Source organism: Cynara cardunculus, assembly GCF_001531365.2.
Source record: "Cynara cardunculus var. scolymus isolate 2C chromosome LG 12, CcrdV1, whole genome shotgun sequence".
Classification (NCBI taxonomy): Eukaryota; Viridiplantae; Streptophyta; class Magnoliopsida; order Asterales; family Asteraceae; genus Cynara; species Cynara cardunculus.
This window is the reverse complement of record NC_037539.1, coordinates 38581401-38600100: the sequence shown is the minus strand read 5'-3', so window position 1 is coordinate 38600100 and position 18700 is coordinate 38581401. Positions and strand designations below refer to the sequence as shown.

General features: G+C 32.9%; 1 protein-coding gene across 3 annotated transcripts; it reads left to right on the top strand.

Annotated features, from left to right (window-relative positions):
• Positions 1-3507: 3507 nt before the first annotated feature.
• LOC112523076 lies at positions 3508-12476 on the top strand. 3 transcript variants are annotated; one of them, XM_025132517.1, is made up of 5 exons: positions 3508-3713; positions 5715-5894; positions 9823-9933; positions 10050-10294; positions 12255-12476. In XM_025132517.1, the coding sequence occupies exons 2-4, from the start codon at positions 5778-5780 to the stop codon at positions 10263-10265; spliced, it is 444 nt and encodes a 147-aa protein (XP_024988285.1). In that variant the 5' UTR covers positions 3508-3713; positions 5715-5777; the 3' UTR covers positions 10266-10294; positions 12255-12476. The 3 variants fall into 3 exon arrangements, with proteins under 3 accessions (XP_024988285.1, XP_024988284.1, XP_024988283.1); XM_025132516.1 differs by lacking the exon at positions 12255-12476 and adding an exon at positions 11717-12099; XM_025132515.1 differs by lacking the exon at positions 12255-12476 and having other exon boundaries at positions 10050-10598.
• The last annotated feature ends 6224 nt before the right edge of the window (positions 12477-18700 follow it).

The following is an 18700-nucleotide window of genomic DNA, read 5'->3' as shown; positions in this document are numbered from 1 at the left end:
AATAACAAGTAAATCATGCAAGTATACATGGCTTACAAGTATCGTCTAAAGCAAGTAATAATGGTAAATAATAGCAAATATCATTCCAGGGATATTTATTATGCAAATAAGGTCACAAAAGTTAATTTTAAATTGAGATTTCATAAGAAGAAGAAAAAAGGTTTTTGGAAGCAATAAAGTTTTAGAGGGAAAATATATTTGCAAGAGTTGGTAACTAAATACTGAAATGAAACAATAATTAAAAGATAGTATGGATGCAAGATCAGGTTGGATTTCAGCAACAAAGTGTGATGAATATTTCTCTATAAATATCTCTTTACAACACTACTGGATTGAATGGCCTTCAAATGAAGTACATATTAGATCATATGTTGGAAGTGCACTTGGTGATATATCAATCTCAAACTATTACATATTCTGCCTTTCTTTCCATATAGTTTTGCAACTTATAAGATTACGGCGACTATTTATCATCTCTATAACACACTTAGTAAAAATATTTGTGTTGTCTTAATTTTAAGTCCAACTCATCTGAATAAAATAACATGTGTCAATTTGTCAAAGATTATCAGATTAAATATTGATATTACTTGTGAATAGTGAAATAAATTGTTATTAACAAGCAATCATCAACTAACACTTGGCGTAACATCACAACCTTCACTTATACCCATACTAAGGTATTTAGCCTAGCATGACTGAATGTAAGTGATTAAAAATAAATGACATAAATAGAAATGACTGAATGTAAATGACGTAAAAGTAAATTATGCACGAAAAATAAAGAGAAAGCTGGAAAGGTTGCTGTAGCAACTGACAGTGATGAATAACACTTAAAGGTACTTGCAAAATGATATAAAAATGTAACAAGGACCCAAAGCTTAGATGAAGCTTTGCTCCTGATGACAAAGTGACATTGTTTCAGCTGTTACTATTACACAAAAGACTACCCCCTTTTATATATATATATATATGTTATTCTACACCTTTTGCCATTCCTACATCCTATACAACCCTCATCTCAACCATTCAATTTTTAATCAATTAATTGTTTCCTAATATAAAGTATTATTCATAATTAATAAACTCTATTCATATTCCATAAATATTCAAATCATAATAAATGAACTCCAAACATTTCTATAAATATCTCAATTAATTGGGTTGCAAAGGTTATACAAATGCACAAGGTTGTAAAAGAAATATACCCTATATATATATATATATATATATACATACATACATGCATACTAGCAAGAGATGAATCAAAAGTACTAGTGGGTAATATTCATTTGTTAATAACCTAATAGAAAAGGTGTCTTAGTACAAAAGATGTTTTAGTACAAAAGGTTAAAGTATATTTGCAGTGACATCTTCCATCTAAATCGTCTGCTATCAGTACTAGAAGATGCTTTTATTAAAAACTTGACTTTTCAAATTATTCAACGGGATTGAGCCAGTTGTGCCAATATCTAGTGTCTAGTGCCGCAACAACGTATATACCTGCTACAACAATGCTTATGTCAGCATTTTGTTCACCAAATTCATAAAAACAGTACCATTCCCGCATCCTAGCTCCAATGAATGTGAAACTACAAAATAAGACATAAATGACTCAATATAGAATTGAGAAATGTGTAAAATGAAATGAAATAAAGTTATAATTAAGAGCTAAAGTGTATGCTTTTGCACACTTATCACTGTGTCATAGTTATCTTATTTTGCAGTTGAGTTGACAAGCCTGCAAGTTAGAAAATAATTGTTACATGGTGAGAAGAGGTTGTACATGATTTTAGAGTGTTGCCTGATGCTATAACATATGTGGATATTGAATTTTTATTTTCTCCTCCAGTTATATCTACAATTTAGAGGTAATATTTTGCTATATTTATATTGTTAACTATTTTATGTTATTAGATAAATATTATCTTTGTGATGTTGCGTTATACTAATACTCGATGATTTATGGTACAATAATGTACTACTAAATATTGGCTTGGAGGTTTTCGTTGCAGACATTCAATGAACAAATATGAACAATTTAATCATTCTCGTGCAAAACTTAGAAATGTCATCAAACGTGCTTACGGTATCTTCAAAGCATGCTTTTCAGTCTTGAAGGTAACGACCCTCTTTTAATTTGAGCTTCAAAGGAATGTTGTTATTGCATGTTTTGCAGTTTACAAATTCACATAGAAGGAGAGTTTAAACGATGAGTTAGTTTCTGAATATGATCAAACCAATAATCAAGGGGATGATGATAATGATGATGATGATGACGAGGTTGAAGAGGTCAATTGCATGGGAATACCGCTAACCAAACATATACAACTAGTTTAAGAGAAGAAATCGTAGTACGATTAATGTAAAACGAAGATTGATTGCTTTTCTTTGGAATGAATTTGGTCTAGCGAGTCTTAGATTAATATTTCAACTTCTTTTGATGGTCGTCGTGATCTCTTGGGTAGACGGCTATCTGCTCTACCGATCTTTTTTTTAGTTATTGAGTAATTTCGTTTTTTGAGATTTACAAAATACTGGACTATTGCAATAATACGGTTGTTTCATATGTATGCATATTATTGGTATTCTCATGAAATTGTTGGACCCAGGGGCGTATTTAGGTATTGGCTAGGCAGGTCGATCTCATGTCAACGCCAAATTGTTAGACCCAGGGGCGTATTTTGGTTGGAAGTATCGAGAGATGAGTAACAGAAATGAAAATGAAAATGAAAAATATGGTTTAGTTTGACATAATATAAGGAGTAATATGTTTGAGATTGCTTATTTAAAACAACTTATGCTTCTTTGTAAAAGTGCTTATTAACTTATGTGGTATCAAACCAGAATTTTTTAAAAAGTGTTTGGATTAGCTTATAGCGATACCAAAAAACAATTAGATGATAAGTTGTTTTTTAGTGTTTGGCAAATTTTGCTTATATATGTAAAATGACAAAAAAAAAAAAACAATCTTCTATATTATTGACTTACGAGAGTGTTTGAGATTGGTTATTAACTCATTTGATTTTTTAACATGTAAAAATTTATTTTTCATCATTTATAATAATATCTTTAACAAAAATTTATATCAATAAGATTAATAATTAACAAACATTAATAAAACATGGTTAAAATGGTAAATTGGTAATAAGCAGTTTTTCATAAGTCAAGAAAGATTAACTTATCAAAAACTGCTTATTACCGGTTTGACATAAGTATAAACAGTTTTATTTTTACTCATCTGAACACGAACATTTAACTTATAACCGTGCCAAACCGAAATAAGTGAAAACACCTAAAATGAGCATTTTCAACCCCAGAACTCTTAGGATGCGTTTGGTTTGACAGAATAAAACGGATTTAAAAGGATTTAAATTTAAAATCCATTATAATCCCATGATTGATTTGCTAACTGATCAGGATTTGAAATCCCGTGTACTTTTTAAAATCCCGTAAACAAGGGATTTTGAAATCCTTAGTAAATGGGCTGGATTTAAAATCCAAATCCGGGCGACATCTCCTCTTCGACGCTTCAATCTTCATGCCCTAGCCTTCTCGTCACTTTCCCCTTGCTCTCGCCGGTCTCCTCCTTCAATCTTCATATACCACCAAACTGGCTCAACCCGGCATCCACTTCTCTGTGCGCTCTCTCCAGTCTCCATCCTTGCAATCGCTTCTTCAAATCGAACCTCTTCTCCAGATTGGAATCAAAGGTGAGTTCTATCGTTCTTCTCCATATTCAAATCGATTTTTCAAGTCGTTTTTTTTCTTCTCCATATTAGAACGATTCTTCTCGTTTTTCTTCTAGTTTTTCTTCAAATGAAACGAGTTCTACCGTTTTTCTTCTCGTTTTTTTTCTTCAAATCATTCTGCGCTTTTATTGATTAGGGTTAGGGTTATTCTCAGTTCTCAATTAGGGTTCTTCTAGGTTAGGGTTGCTTGTTTTTGTTTAATTAACCAACATAGATTAGGGTTCTTCTCAATTAACGTTGTTTTTCTCCAAATTGCTTGGTTGAAAAGCTTGATTGGAAAGCTTGAAAGCTTGAAAATGGCTGGAAATATAGAACTTGTCATGGCTTGTAGATGAATGATGAATGTTTCATATCATTATACTTGATATTTCAGAATTGCAGTTTGCTCCTTTTTGGTTACGTCCATTTGGAAACTGGAATATTGAATATTGATGATGAGTGACTGAATGTTGTTTATTACTTGATTTGTTTTTGCTGCTGCCTTTTGCTAAAATTAAACTAAATCTTCCAGAGAGGCTATAACTTGTGGCTAACTCAAACAAATAACTCCCAGTAATAGATACCCCATTGCTTATGTGAGAGTGTTTCTGATGTAAGGCTTCGATGTAGGATTCAAGGTATCTGCACAGTCGAATTACACAAAATATTAAGTATTATTTTGAAAACGGGTACATTTTATTATTTTTGTTGTATGAATGTTCCTAGAAATGCATAATCTTTTTAGGGTTTTGAAAGAAATTTTTGAAAACAAACATTCATAGTTGTTAAAAGTGCACCTAGGCTCTGAGGCTCACAAGGCTCAAGGTCTTGGGCTTTTTTGAAGTCGAGGCTAGGCGTATTTACGAGACTCACTAAGGGCCTGTGCCTTGTGTTCCACTGGGCGTAAGGCGTGCCTCATAAAGAGTTATTAGATACCAAGTCAAACCCCAATATTGAATAAGTTTTCTCATCATCTTATCTCCTAGACTTCTTAAAAGAAGAGTTATTAAGTAGATGACATAAGTCAAACCCTAATATTAAATACCCAGTTCTTATAAATTAAAGCCTCTTTCTCTGTAAATACCCAAACCTTGAAACTTTTCCCTCATGGCTCACATTTTAAACCCTTCTCCCTTTTGCCTCTATCCAAGTACTGTTGGTTGCCGCACTCTAGTATTTGCTGCATATTTGAGTTGTGTGTGTATATATTGTTTTTATAAGATGCACCTCACATTTCTGAGGCCCGCTCGTCACGCTTGCGACTCACGCCTAGGCCCCGGGATCCCTTTGTGTTTAAGTGCGCCTTGAGCCTTTAACAACTTTGCATACATTTTGCCTTGCCAAGTCAAAGACACACTTGTGAGGCATGGGTTTTTGAAGTGGTTTAGACTTGCACCAGATAACCTAAAGGTCCTAAAGTTAGTACCCAACACTTATGTTTCGCCAAATTAATTTCTAGGGACACATCATTTATCATTAGCCAAGATTGATTGCCGCATGGCAAAACATGAAACTAAAAGCCGCTTATTTAATTTATTTCATTTCTCATCTTCATTTGTGGGTGATAGAACAACATTTTTCTCCACAGGTTTGACACCCATTTTTCCAGGTTGTCACTAGCAGTAGTGATATAAAAAGACACTGTCAAATAGTTTACTATGAAGATTCTGCTGATTATTTCTAGCTTTAATCACATCTTAACTCACAAGTACAAGAACTTAGAAAGTACTGATTCTGACCAAGACTTTCTCCTTACTTTTCATACAAGTACGACTTTATAATTCTGATCCTAAGGTACATGCATAGTTTTCATAATAGAAATAGTTAGCCAAAGGCTTTGTGTGCTATAGAGTTTTTATAACATGCATATCACATTTGTAAAACATAATTTGTAATGCAGTAAACATTAAATTAAACTGTTACATGTCATGAAATTGTTTTCATAGTTAAAAACCCTAATGGTATTAAAACGTCAAATTACAGAAATTCGTTGCATATTTGACATCTCACGTTGATAAACTTGAGCGCCACCAAAAAAGAAAAACCATGAATAAGTTGATGGACTTTGGGAAGAAAGCCATGTTTTACGTTAGGGTTTTATCGGGCTATGAAGAACGTCGTATCAGATCCCAGCGATTACAGCTCGAAAAGCGTATTATTGAGGTAAGCCGTCTTCTCGATTTTGCTCGTATCCTTGATTTTTGTGAAGTTTCAGAAACTTGAATTTTTTCATTGTTGGTTTACTATTTAATTTTCAATTATTCACCTGTTGGGATGAAGGTAAACTGTTTGAGGTATGAGGGTTTGTATGGGTGACATGTATTACGTATTTTTAGAAGCTACAAGTTTGAAGATCAAATGCTCATGTTTAACCTCTTATTTTCTGCCATGGCCCATGGGACTATATGGAGTGTTTATGATGATCACTTATACATGTAGTCAATGGACGTAATCATATCATATTTTAGGCTTCTAGTGAGGTAGGGTAACAAAGGGCAATAGATGTAATATTTCTAATCGACCTTGAGTTTGTGTTTGGTTTCCTACTTACATACTAACATTTGCCTTTTTTTTAGATTTTTCTGCTTCCCTCTACATATACGTACTCGTGTCCCTTTTTGTTTATGTAAATTAAAAACAAAATTAATTGTCATTTCTCAAGAATATAATAACGAATCTTGCTATTTGAACTGCTTTTTGGTCAAATAAGATCATTGAAAATGTAAAAATGGAAATGTGATAGTTCATCTGTGTGACAAGAAATTTGTAAGAAGGGAGATGCAACTTTATAATATTTATTGAAGTGACAAAATAAAATTTCAACTTTTTCCCCCAAAGTATTATCGTCTTTAAACTCTTGAACCCATTTGATAATGTCCGTAACTGACAACTCTCGGAACTAGTGAAACACCTGGAAGTTTAGCATAGCGCTCTTAAATGCTTAACAATCATTCAATGAATAATCAAAGGAATGTTTCATACTATTTACAAGAGAACCTCTCTGCTTATATATCAAATAAATATCGTTTACACGTAAAGAACATTTGTTAGCATGTATGCCACATATGTTATAAAGCAAATTCGATCTTTCTACTTTTTTTTGAAGTAGATAATATCTATATACAGAATAATGGAATATACTCGTGCACAATCCTTACCTTTGTTGAGGTATGAACCCTTGACCTATTGGGAGGTTGGCTTTATTGGTAACCAGAACTGTTTGCCAATTTGTCTTGATGTGTTATTATGCTCGCCATTCCCACATGGTTATAACAAATTCTCATGTGGGGGGCAACTAATTTTCTTATGTAAATCCATGTTGGAATCGAAAGTCACTTGAGCTTATCCCTTTGGAAATGGTACAGAATACACGGTTATCTCAAGAGATAACTTTAATGTTTGCGGTTTCTTATATGTGTTGCTAAAAGTGTTGTCGGACACCTCAAAAAGTGGTGACAAAGCAAGAGCTTTTAGGATGTTTGTTTATTAACAAACCTTCATCTCAAAATAAGTCGAGCTATTTTCAACCATGAGGATTCAACTGTTGCTATCACTAAACAGACAACATAGTTGTATAAGTAATGTATTAGACACGCTTAAAGATACAAACTGCATGTGGATGTATGATACATTCACATGTATTTGATGTGCATGTTATTACACACAAACAAATAATTTTGCCATGAAAGATCCATTATTATTTGTAGGGGAGCCACTTTTTGGTTGAGATTTTCAAGGGATCCAGGAGAGTCCCGTAACGTATGTTATCTGCGAACGACATTTGCTAGTAGCGGAGTTGAAGGTAGAGGAGAATGAGAGGTTGGAACAGTGGACACAATTATTGGAAAAACAAGGCTTGCGTCTTAGTTGTTCCAAGACCAAATATGTATGGTGCAATTCAGTTAGGGGTGTATTTACGAGGGGTAGGAGTCAATAATGGTAATTTTTTTTTTTTTGGGGGGGGGGAAGTGGTATCCCAAAAGGACATTTAAATATCTAGGTTCCTTCATTTAGGAGGGATGATTGAGGATTGCATCAAGATGGTTGATCGAAGTGAAGTGCTACCAGATACTGTGTGGCAAGAAGGTTATATTAAAATTGAAGGGAAACTTCTGCAAAATAGCTATTAGACCAACTATGTTGTATGAGTTGGAGTGTTGGGCTACAAGGAAGGTGCATGAGAGGAAGTTGCAGAAATGAGGATGCTTAGATGGACCTTTGGTATATCATCATGTTTGACATATTGCCGAATTCTGACTTCCCATGAGGAGTTAAAGAGTTGTGCCTCTTACGAAAGGGTGATTGAGGTGGTTTGGATACGTTCATAAATAATTATATTATCATATAGGGTTGGGTTCCGGTGAGAAGGAGAGTTAAGGTGAGAAGCGTAAGAAGGGATCTCCACCTTTAGATGCACATTAGGATGAGATGCACCGAGATGCACCAGATCAATCCCCGTATCAAATGTGATTCATGGGTGGGTTTGAGATTAAAGGTGATCAAGGGTGGAGATCCCTTCTTAGTTAACTCTCCTTCTCACACGATCCTTCACATTATCATATATATACAATTATATATGTGATATACATATTTGCCGCCTCAAGCCATGCCTTGAAAAGCATTGTGGCCTCCCCATGGCTCCTAAGGCTTGATACTTGACCTGTTGCCTTGCCAATACGCCATGCCTCACGCCATTTAGAACTTTGCTAGAGTTGCGTAGAAACTTGGGACATTGTTGTATGTTGTTTTGTAGGCTGGAAAAGTATTTAGTTTCTTTTAGGGTTTTTGCTTTTATTATTGTATGAGGTTTCACATCAAGTCAAAGATGTCCTTTTTATCCAGTTTGGCGATTCTTATATGTCTTAGTGTGACATTGGTCGAACTCCAAATAAGAAAGAGTTGGGAAGTTTAAGAAAGAAATTGTGCATGAAAGAGAAGTGTATATAATCGAGTCCTAACATGTATTGTAGCTTTGACTTGTTTCTGATGGAAGGTTTGCTCAGTTTAGGTCCTTTTGGCTCTGTAGCTTTCCCTCTTCTTTTCAATCAATATATAACTTTGATAGACAGTTATATTGAAGACATGATGATGGATACGAATAAGAAAGACAAATCTAATTTTAGTTTTTAGTGTATCTGTGTAGTTAGCCAAAACTAAAGCTTTCAAGTTATTTTGTTTTTTGATTTCTAGTCCTCTGTCACTCGTTGATAATTAATCAATGGTAACTACTATCCACACAACATGAAGGATAAAACATATCTTGTTTCTGACATTAAAATATATTTGTCTTTAGGGTGCGTTTGATACACTGGACAGGATAGGACAAGACAGGGTTTGGCAGGACTTTTATGTGGAACAAACGGGAACAGTGTGGAACAAAGTGGAACAACCCTGTTCCACCCCTACCCCATGGAACAGGGTGGAACAAGGTGGACCAAACTTATATTTTACCAATATAACCTTAAAATAAAACTTAATTCTCTTCTAAAACATCAAATAGTTCTCCTTTTTACATTTTATTCATACTTTAAATCTTATTTATTGTATTTTATGCTTTTTAAACTTTCATTTTATTGTCCTCAAAATATTATTTTTATATGGCTTTTATATTTTTATTATTTATGTAATTTATTATAAATTAATGATAAAAATAATAATGTAGAAAAGGGATAATATAACAATTGGAAACTACATAAACTTTTTATTTTGGTGTCATTTCAATTGTTTTGACGAAAACTTTCTAATGATATATTTTGTTATAAAGAATAATTATTTTATTATAATTTAATAAATTACATAAATTAATCAAAATACATAAACAACTTATTAGGGGTAAATTGGTCGTTTTACTTGTTCTGTTCTTTTCAGTTCTTTTACCAAACATTGAACAACTGTTCTATCCTATCCTGTCTAGATACTAAGTGCACTCTTAGTGCCAAAAATCAATTCAGATGTCCCTAGTTTTATGCCGAACATCTGAAATAATATTATTTGCAATGTAGAATGTCCGGTAACATTCTTTAGCTTTTGTCTTTTTATCGTCTTGAAGGTGAGTAATGTTAACTATAGGTTGTGCTCTGTATTCTTGTAGGCAGAGAGGAGGAAGGCAGAGATTAGAAAGATTCCTGAGCAGCTTATTTTATCTGAGGTGCGACAAATGGTGGAGGAGATGCAAGCTGTGAACAAGCAGTTAGAGGAGACGGTAGGTTTCACTCCTTATCTACATAGCTTCCATAAATATAGACAATGAGATGCTGATAAGCAGTTCCACCTCGCCATGAAATGTTATAGAGACTTATTTAGAGTTGGGTGGTGCAGGAGACTGCGATTAACGAATACTTCAAGCCAGTTGATAAGCAGGCTGAAATGATAGTGGAAATGCAGCTTAAAGAAGAGGAGAAGACAATGAAACAGATGATGCACACTATGAAAGTACAAGCTTTCGAAAAAGAAATGGAGAAAAACGCAAATCTGAAAATTGATGAAACAAAGCAGGAGACCACAGACAAAGCTGAAGCAGGAGGATTAAGATGATGATTACAACAAACAAACATCAAAACTTGGTATGTTTTCTATCAAGTTATTGGTTGGAAAGTTTCTCATGTTTCTTGCTGATTTTAGCATGGAAGTCCTTAAGGTCTGTTTGAATAAAATTTCAACCATAAACCAGTTTATACTATACATGCAATGCTGCAGCAGCAGCAGCAGTAGTAGTAGCAGTAGCAGCAGAATAGAACTAAATAAGACTATGCAACTGCAGATGTCTCAAAATCATCATTTAAAGATGGATACAAAATAGAAAATTTTGAAACCTTATTATATTGATTGAGAAAAATAATAGGAATTTAACCAAATTTGTTACATTTTAATGTCTTTTATCCTAAAAAGAATCTTTTTTATATTATTTGTAAAGAATGTTAGGTTGTGCTGTTTGTTGGCATAAAATATGGTTTGAAGGTGTCATTAATTGACTTATTTATGAAATCTTTTAATTTAAATCCTCTACTTTTGAAAAGAATAAATGATAATGGTTTTGGATTTCTTTTAATTTAAATATATTTATATTTTATGACTCTTGCTCCTAACACATTGAAAATGTTACAAGTCAAACAAATGAAATATATATATATATATATATATATATATAGTTGTTATCTATAATGATATTGTCATTTTAATACCAAAATAATGTCTTTCTTATAAGGTGTTGGTATGTGTTGTGAACTTCATTACTGTCATTAAATGTAAAATCAGTTTGACTAAGCTATTTTTGGTTTTTGACTTTTTGAGTGTTGGTTCTTATGGGATGAATGATTTAGGCGTTGTTTGGTTGATTTTATATTAAGTTCTTTATAGATAAAATTGGTTGTATGGATTAATTTGTCTGTATAGATCGAGAGATTCTATTTAGGAGGGTTTTTCATATATATAAGGAGTATGCTTTTTAATTGGGAGGGGTCAAACTTTGGAGAAAAAAAAATTGGCTTTCTATATAAAGCTTTCTCTAAAAGCTTACTGAACAAGACACTTTTTATATCATTAAGTTATTAACAAACAATCATGTATAATTGTCAAAATAAGTTATGAGTCTCATTAAGCTTATTGAGCTGCTAACAAACAAACCCTTATACTAGAAGTGCTTGCAATATTAACTTTAACGTGTGTCTTCATCTTATTTGTTGATCCATATACCTTTGTACTCTTCATAGCAATATGATGTAGACTGTTATTTCAATTCATCCTTAAAACATATACACATACTTTTTATTTACTTTGGTTGACATTTCGGGCATCTTCTCATAGAGTTGGTAAATGTGGATGGGTGAAACTTGGTCCCTAAGTCTTCGCTCTAAACCCACTTGTCTATTAGTATTTGTCAAACCATCTGACTATTCGACGTCTAGTCTTTGTTTCAGTTAGACTCTCACCATCCGCTTTTGGCGTCGATCTAACTGCTCTTTTACTGGTCTTTAATTTTGCTGAAGGTGCTATGCGTGGACCAGATCGGATTACAAAATAGGACTTCAACATATTATAATAGAAATATTATTTAGAAGGATGACTGATTATTCGAATTACAAGCTGAATTTTGGATATCCTGATCTCTCTCTCTTTCTGGATCCTGGACAATCAGGTTCTATACAAGTCGGATCATATAACATTTCAGATCCTCGATGCTAGGCAACAAATTACAATGTTACAACATTTTATGTGTTCAATCAGATGTTATATTTTTGTGTTTTCTTCAAATCCAAATAGTTAAGTCCAATAAGAGTAAATTACAAGAATCGTTGTGGTTTATGAAAACTTTGGTTTCATTACTCGACTTTAATAAATATACTACACTCTATAGTTTGCATTTTGTTACAGATTTCGTTTTTGTGTCACTAACACGCATTAAGAGTTGTCATTTAAGTGCCCTTGCATGCTGGTCATATGAGGACATTATGGTCATTTCCTTTATTTTTACAATTTTTTAAAATGGTATGACTAATCAGTGATCCTTGGGCCTATCTATAACAGATGTCCCTGAAATAGGGGATTGGGTGATCGGAAAGCTTGGGCAGGAGTAGGACATTCCATACAATTCCGTTCAAATCCTACAGAGCGTGATTCTGTTCTTGTTAGGTCTAATTAGAATTTTGCTTATTCAACGTCCCCTTCCCCTGAGCTGGTTTTAGCTCTGGCAAACAACGAGTATGTAAAACATATGTACAACAATGTAAAGTCGAAATCTTGAGTCCTAAATTAAGCCACTCAACAAACAAACATACGCATGTGACAACTCCGGTGGTTTTATTTCCAGAGGTTAATCGCACTMTTCATCGTCCAAATCTCTCTTTCGATAAAACCTTTTTTCTACAACCTCAAACCAAACACACTTCAAAAATCATTTTTTAAAATTTTATTTTTTGAATGTGTTGCAATAATCAATTTCAGAGAAAAAAAAACCCATATAGAAATATCATGTTAAGCTTCCAAAAAGCACCTTTCAAAGAAATATATTGTCAATTTCCATGAAAATGAACCCACTACAATTTGGTAAAGTTACCAATTCCTTTTTGGATGAAATATTATTCATTTATTTAAGTTGTCATTATCATCTAAGGTGGTGTTTGAACCCACTACAGAAAATATCATGAAAATGTGTTGCAATAATCATTTATTTGAACCCACTACAGACGTTCAAATGCGACTTTGGGCTATCTGCAATCAGATGGTCTCCTTGGGATTAGTCGGCTCGCATAGTGGGTTGGATATCCAGGTTAATAAAAAAAAATGATTTTGTATCTTGGGTCTTCTTAAACCATTAAGCGTTCTAATTTCATTTTGAACAATTATCAAACAACTATATTTTAGTTTGCATTATATCATAATAGTCTTTTCATCATTCTAACCACTTGATCATTCTGCATTAAACTATTTGGATCCCATAAAATTTGGATCTTATAAGGCATTTCGGATCCCGATGCCTTCTATATTCCATTTTTATATAAATTTGGATCAGACACAATTTGATCTTTACTTTATATTTCGAATTCTTAAAACTTTTTAAGTGTTGTATCAGATATATTTGTATAATCATAAAATAAAATGGTTGAGACCAACAATTAGATATACTAAAACTAATAAAATATCATTTCACACAAAATTTAAGGTAAGAATCAAAGTTCTTGTATAAGTGTAAAGCCCTCAAATTTGGAAATAACGTCTAATTTAAAATTCCTAATAATACATCAAATAAGGACTTGATACACATGCCGACAATGAAAAAAGTTAGGCTTAACGTCTAGTGAGTTCAAACAGTTTCATATTAAATATAAAAATGGTAAAACTGAAAAGATGTTATTTAAATCATAATTTCCAAATTGAAATACATTTAGTATAAAAGCACATCCTTTTATTATCGTGATGAAAACTCATTTATCAAAACGTTCTTTTATTCATAGAACCAAAGTCCAATACTCACCCAAAAATGAAATGAGACTAAATGCCCAAAACATAAACAAGATTCAATACTCAAACCATAAATAATGGAAAATACTCATACCCAACATGTCACAGAAAACATGGGTAAAACTAAATACCCAAACAACACCCTTCAGTGACAAGGGAGAACCATTTCCATGGTGAGTAGTGGAACACAAAAGTAGGCCACAATTCCATGTTATAAAACTCATCTTGAGGATCAATGGCCCCAGTGGGATCAATTGTTCATGATTCATAGCTCAAGGCCCACAATGATCTTAGGTACACTCATTCACTAGAAATTACATATGTGGCCAATGGTTAGTATTCGACTCCCATAAGACGTACCAAGTTGCCCTCAATGACCTAATGTCTATTTCTAGCTACAATACGGGAATAACCATCCCATTAAATTGACTCAGAAATTACACCATAGGGTTAATGGCAGATGTTCTACTTCAAGAGCTTGCATCATGAGGCCCCCGATGACCCAATGACTATTCCTGGCCACAATGCGGGAACGACCATTCTATTTCAAATCAATAAAGACCGACTCCTATGTTTATGGATCAATTGCATTACAGTCTAAATTACATGACCCCAAATGAATGACTACACACTCAAAACATGTAATATTTCAAATAAATATGCTATAATTGCATATAACTTTAAAGCTCAACATAGAGCAAATAAACCGTATAAATGTCCCTAAGACTCATATCAGTCAAACCAAGCCAAAAGTTCAACAATTCAATTAACTATTAAATAAAAGTCATCAATAAAAAACGTATTTAATCAACGTTTATGCAAACACATGTTCTAAAGACATGATTAACTAAAAAACCCATTATTGGTTGGGACAAAACCATTTTCCAACTGAAATCATACCATTTATATTTCAAAAATGTCTCATAACATTATCAATATGCATTTTCCAAACCAAATACACTTCAAATGCATTATCACCAAATAATCTCCATTGATAGGATAAATCATCAAAAGAACCCACGCTAATGATTTATTTATCAAAATGTCCAAAAACCCAGATATATACATTTTACAAGATTTATTAACCCAAATTTACTAGATATGCAAACTTCATCAAATACTCAACACATTTGATAAGTATAAAGTAAAACACATTAAATACTTCAAAATAAACATTTTGATATGTATATGGTTTTCACAAAGCAACTTGAATTCACTTTACTAGGTTAAGTTAAACCTAGATTCCAAATCCAACTCTTCAGCTTTTAAAAGATGAAGATCTGAACCAAGCCACCAAGGAAATTTCTCAAGACTACGAAACCAAGCCAAAGAAGTATCAATCATTAACTCAAGCTTCAAAACCACGAAACATCCAAATATAGATCTCAAAACACCTAAGAAGCCTACCTCGTCGATTTTTGAACATCTATGTTGAATCCTTTGCATTACTTCACTTAGATCTCCTCCAAAATGTTGCCAACAACTCCTAAAATCGCCCAAAATGAGAGAGGACTGAAGTAGGTGAAGAATGGAGGGTTTAAAACCCGATCTGGACGTTCCCATGACCTTTCCTGCGACCTTAGTCGCCTGGTAGGTTGCTTGCGTCCAAAAACTCGTTTTGCTGAAACAGAGAGTTGCGTGGCTTTTCTCACGACCTAGGTAGCAGGATAAGTAGCGGGATTTTCTGTTTCGCTCTAGAATGCAACTTTTCTCCACCAGAACTCGTCCATGCCATAAGCTCTTAAGACCCAGTACATTCCACTCAAGGAATGACTTTTAAAGGCTCGTTACTATATATCAATCTAAAGGTATGCCCAAAATCACGGGTGTTACAATAAGAACTTTTTTCCTTGATGGTAGTTCTTATAACTCACTACAAATTTTACTTATAGGAACCTCCCACTAGGGGTGAGCATAGGCGAGTACCCGCCCTATTTGACAGGAACCGGAACCGGTTAAAATGGTTATTGAATTTTTGAAACTGGAACCAGAACCGGGCGGTTCTGGGTATCCGCTTCCTAAAATATTAAAATTTTGTTATTTAGAAATAAGAAATTAAACATTGCCAAAATACTAAATAAGTAAACAAGAATACAAATTATATAGTTAAATGGTTACAAATATTGTTTTACGATTACAAATCATAATAGAGTAATAATAAATGTTGAAAGTTTAACGATTACATATTATAATTGTAAATGTTCAAAGTTTAACGATTACATATTACGAATCCATTTAAACACACAATTTGAAAAAAATACGAATCATTTTATCTCAAATTCTGAATCTCGTTTCAACTTCTTGCATACCCATTGCATCCTTAACCTCGTACGGTACCTGTGAATAATTGAGTGTTAAAAAAAATACACAAACTCGTAAAAAACTGCACATATTTTTAACAAAAAACTACACAAACTCGTAAAAAACTGCACATATTTTTAACAAAAAACTACACAAATTTTATATAAAAAAACTGCACAAATTATATAAAAAACTGTACATATTTTTAACATAAAACTACACAAATTACATAAAAAACTACACAAATTATATATAAGAATTCAATTATTATTTTTAATTGAAAAATACCGGGTACCTGCCGGTTCCAGTTCAGGGTATCTGCCGGTCCCGGAACCGGTTCCGGTGGGTAACGGTATCGAAAAATTGAGAACCGGAACCAAAATCTTTCTCAATCGGTTCCGTATTTTAGGAACCGGAACCACTCATATCGGTTCCGATTCCAAAACCGACAGTTGAAGGCAGTTTTGGTTCCATAAATGAGTACCCGGTTCCACTGCTCACCCCTACCTCCCACTAGAGATAGGGTCTAAGAACTTGTTGTACTTATTTATATGGATTTGATGATGACACCAATCGAATGTCTTATATCCTGGACTTATTAGAATAAGTCATTTATGTAAAAAGCACCAATTTTTTAAATCATTGATTTGCTCTTGACAAATTGGAATGCAAGTGTACTTATAAATATTATATTCCATTCGTATTATTTTAAACGTGTTTATCGGAATCCATATTGATCCAAACCTATCACATTCAACAAAATCGAAGACTAGTTAAAAAGAAGTTAGAAAGACATCAAAATAGTTCGATGATAAATTAAACCGATTGAAGATCAGTGAATCGGATTCACCAAGTTGGAAAAATCTATCTGTTCAAAAAAATGTCCATAAAAATAATCGCTTAGAATCAAAAAATTCGTTGGGCTTTTCAAGACTTTTCGCTTAGTTTTTTTAAGAAAAGAATTTGATTAACTAGTAAACAAGTATGTAATATTCTTGATTATATTAAACTTTAAGAAAAGAATAAAATTTCGATATACGGGTTTTTTTATTAACAACTTAAGATAAACTCACTATTCTAAAAGGCTCGTCGCAACATCCGTCACGGTGTGCCTCAAGGCTCGTCGCAATTTCCGTCATGGTGCGTCGTGACTCAAGCCTTATGTCTCATGTCATGTTAGGCTTGTGGCACGCCACGACGTAATGCACGGTTTTTGTAAGAATTTGATTTTCCTATCTTTTTAATGTCTTATTTGTTAGTTATTAACATATAACTTAAATTGTTTATTATAATTGATTCATTGATTAATAGTAGAAAAAATATGTTTATATATATATATATATATATATATATATATGATATAGAGATTTGTCGTCATAAGTCACGCCTTGAAAAACGGTATTACCTCGTCGTGCCTTTTAAAGCTTGAGGCTTGACATCGCCGCCACGTCACGCCTCACGCTATTTAGAACCTTGACTCACAGTATTAAAAAAACACAATTTTATTATTAAATATAAATCATATCATTTATTAGATATTTCAAAATCGAAAGTGTTTTATTTTTTTTAAACTCGAGATAATTTGCATACACCTCAACTAATTTTACGAGGCTCTAAAGTTTACAACCAAGTAAACCGATAGTGGGTTTGGAATTTAAAGGGACTGAAATCAATGAACCATTAGGAAGTAAACCAAAAATGTCGACATTGAAATTGTGAAAATGACGTTAAAAAGCGATAAAGTATTGATTTATAGTGGAACAATGAGGAGGAAAGAAAGAATCTTCAGATTTCATAGATCGAAATGACGATAAATAAAAAAACGTGAAACATTGTTTGATACGTATGAAATATTCGAGAAACGTGAACAAAATATTTGGCATATTGCAAACAGTTTTGACAAAAAGAATACTTGATTCTCCGTCATGGTATTTATTTGTCGTACGATTTGATCTGAAAACGACACTTAAACTCATAGGGAGAAGGGAAACATTTCGAATTTGACAGAGTTTTGCTTTTCATAAAAGTGAATATTGGGTTTTGTTTTGATACTGCAAACAAGCTTTTACATGCATTTGTTTTTAAAGAGATTTGAGCTCACACTTTCAAAAGGTCGCAATGACTTGATTGTTACTTAACTTAATAATTTGAAACTGATTAAACCGGCACTAATTTTATTAAGGTGCCGTTTACCAAACGCTTACCCGAGTAAGCGCTTATTAAATCACTTTACTTTACCGGATGAATACGACAAGGACTAAAAATCTTACCCGGTAAGAGCGAAGACAAGAATCAAGAGTCTTATCCGGTAAGTGAGGACGAGGACTCTTACCATGGTTAGCGCTTACCGGGATAAATTGTTGCATACGATGCGATTTAGTAAATAAAATCTTACCCGGTAAGTAAGCGATAATGTTGAATTTTACTGATAAGTGCTTACCAGGTAAGTGTTTAGGTAAACAATCCCTAAATTATCAAATAGTTTAAAGAAAGTCGAAAACTCAGATTGAATGACCCGAAAAGAATACAAAGTTACATATTAGTTTATGCTTTATAAATTCGATTTTAATTAAAATACTTATATATTGTTGCATTATTATTATTATTATTATTATTATTAGTAAATAAGTGGTTTCAAATTTCTTAGATTATTTTAATATTATAAAAATGATATAATTTAAAAAAGTTATGAATACTTGATTATTTAGTAA

Excerpts from the sequence above, each read along its gene's own strand:
- LOC112523076 (XM_025132517.1), top strand. The coding sequence starts at position 5,778 with ATGAATAAGTTGATGGACTTTGGGAAGAAAGCCATGTTTTACGTTAGG. Across the intron at positions 5,895-9,822 it reads TCGAAAAGCGTATTATTGAG|GCAGAGAGGAGGAAGGCAGA; the intron begins GTAAGCCGTCTT and ends GTATTCTTGTAG. Across the intron at positions 9,934-10,049 it reads ACAAGCAGTTAGAGGAGACG|GAGACTGCGATTAACGAATA; the intron begins GTAGGTTTCACT and ends TGGGTGGTGCAG.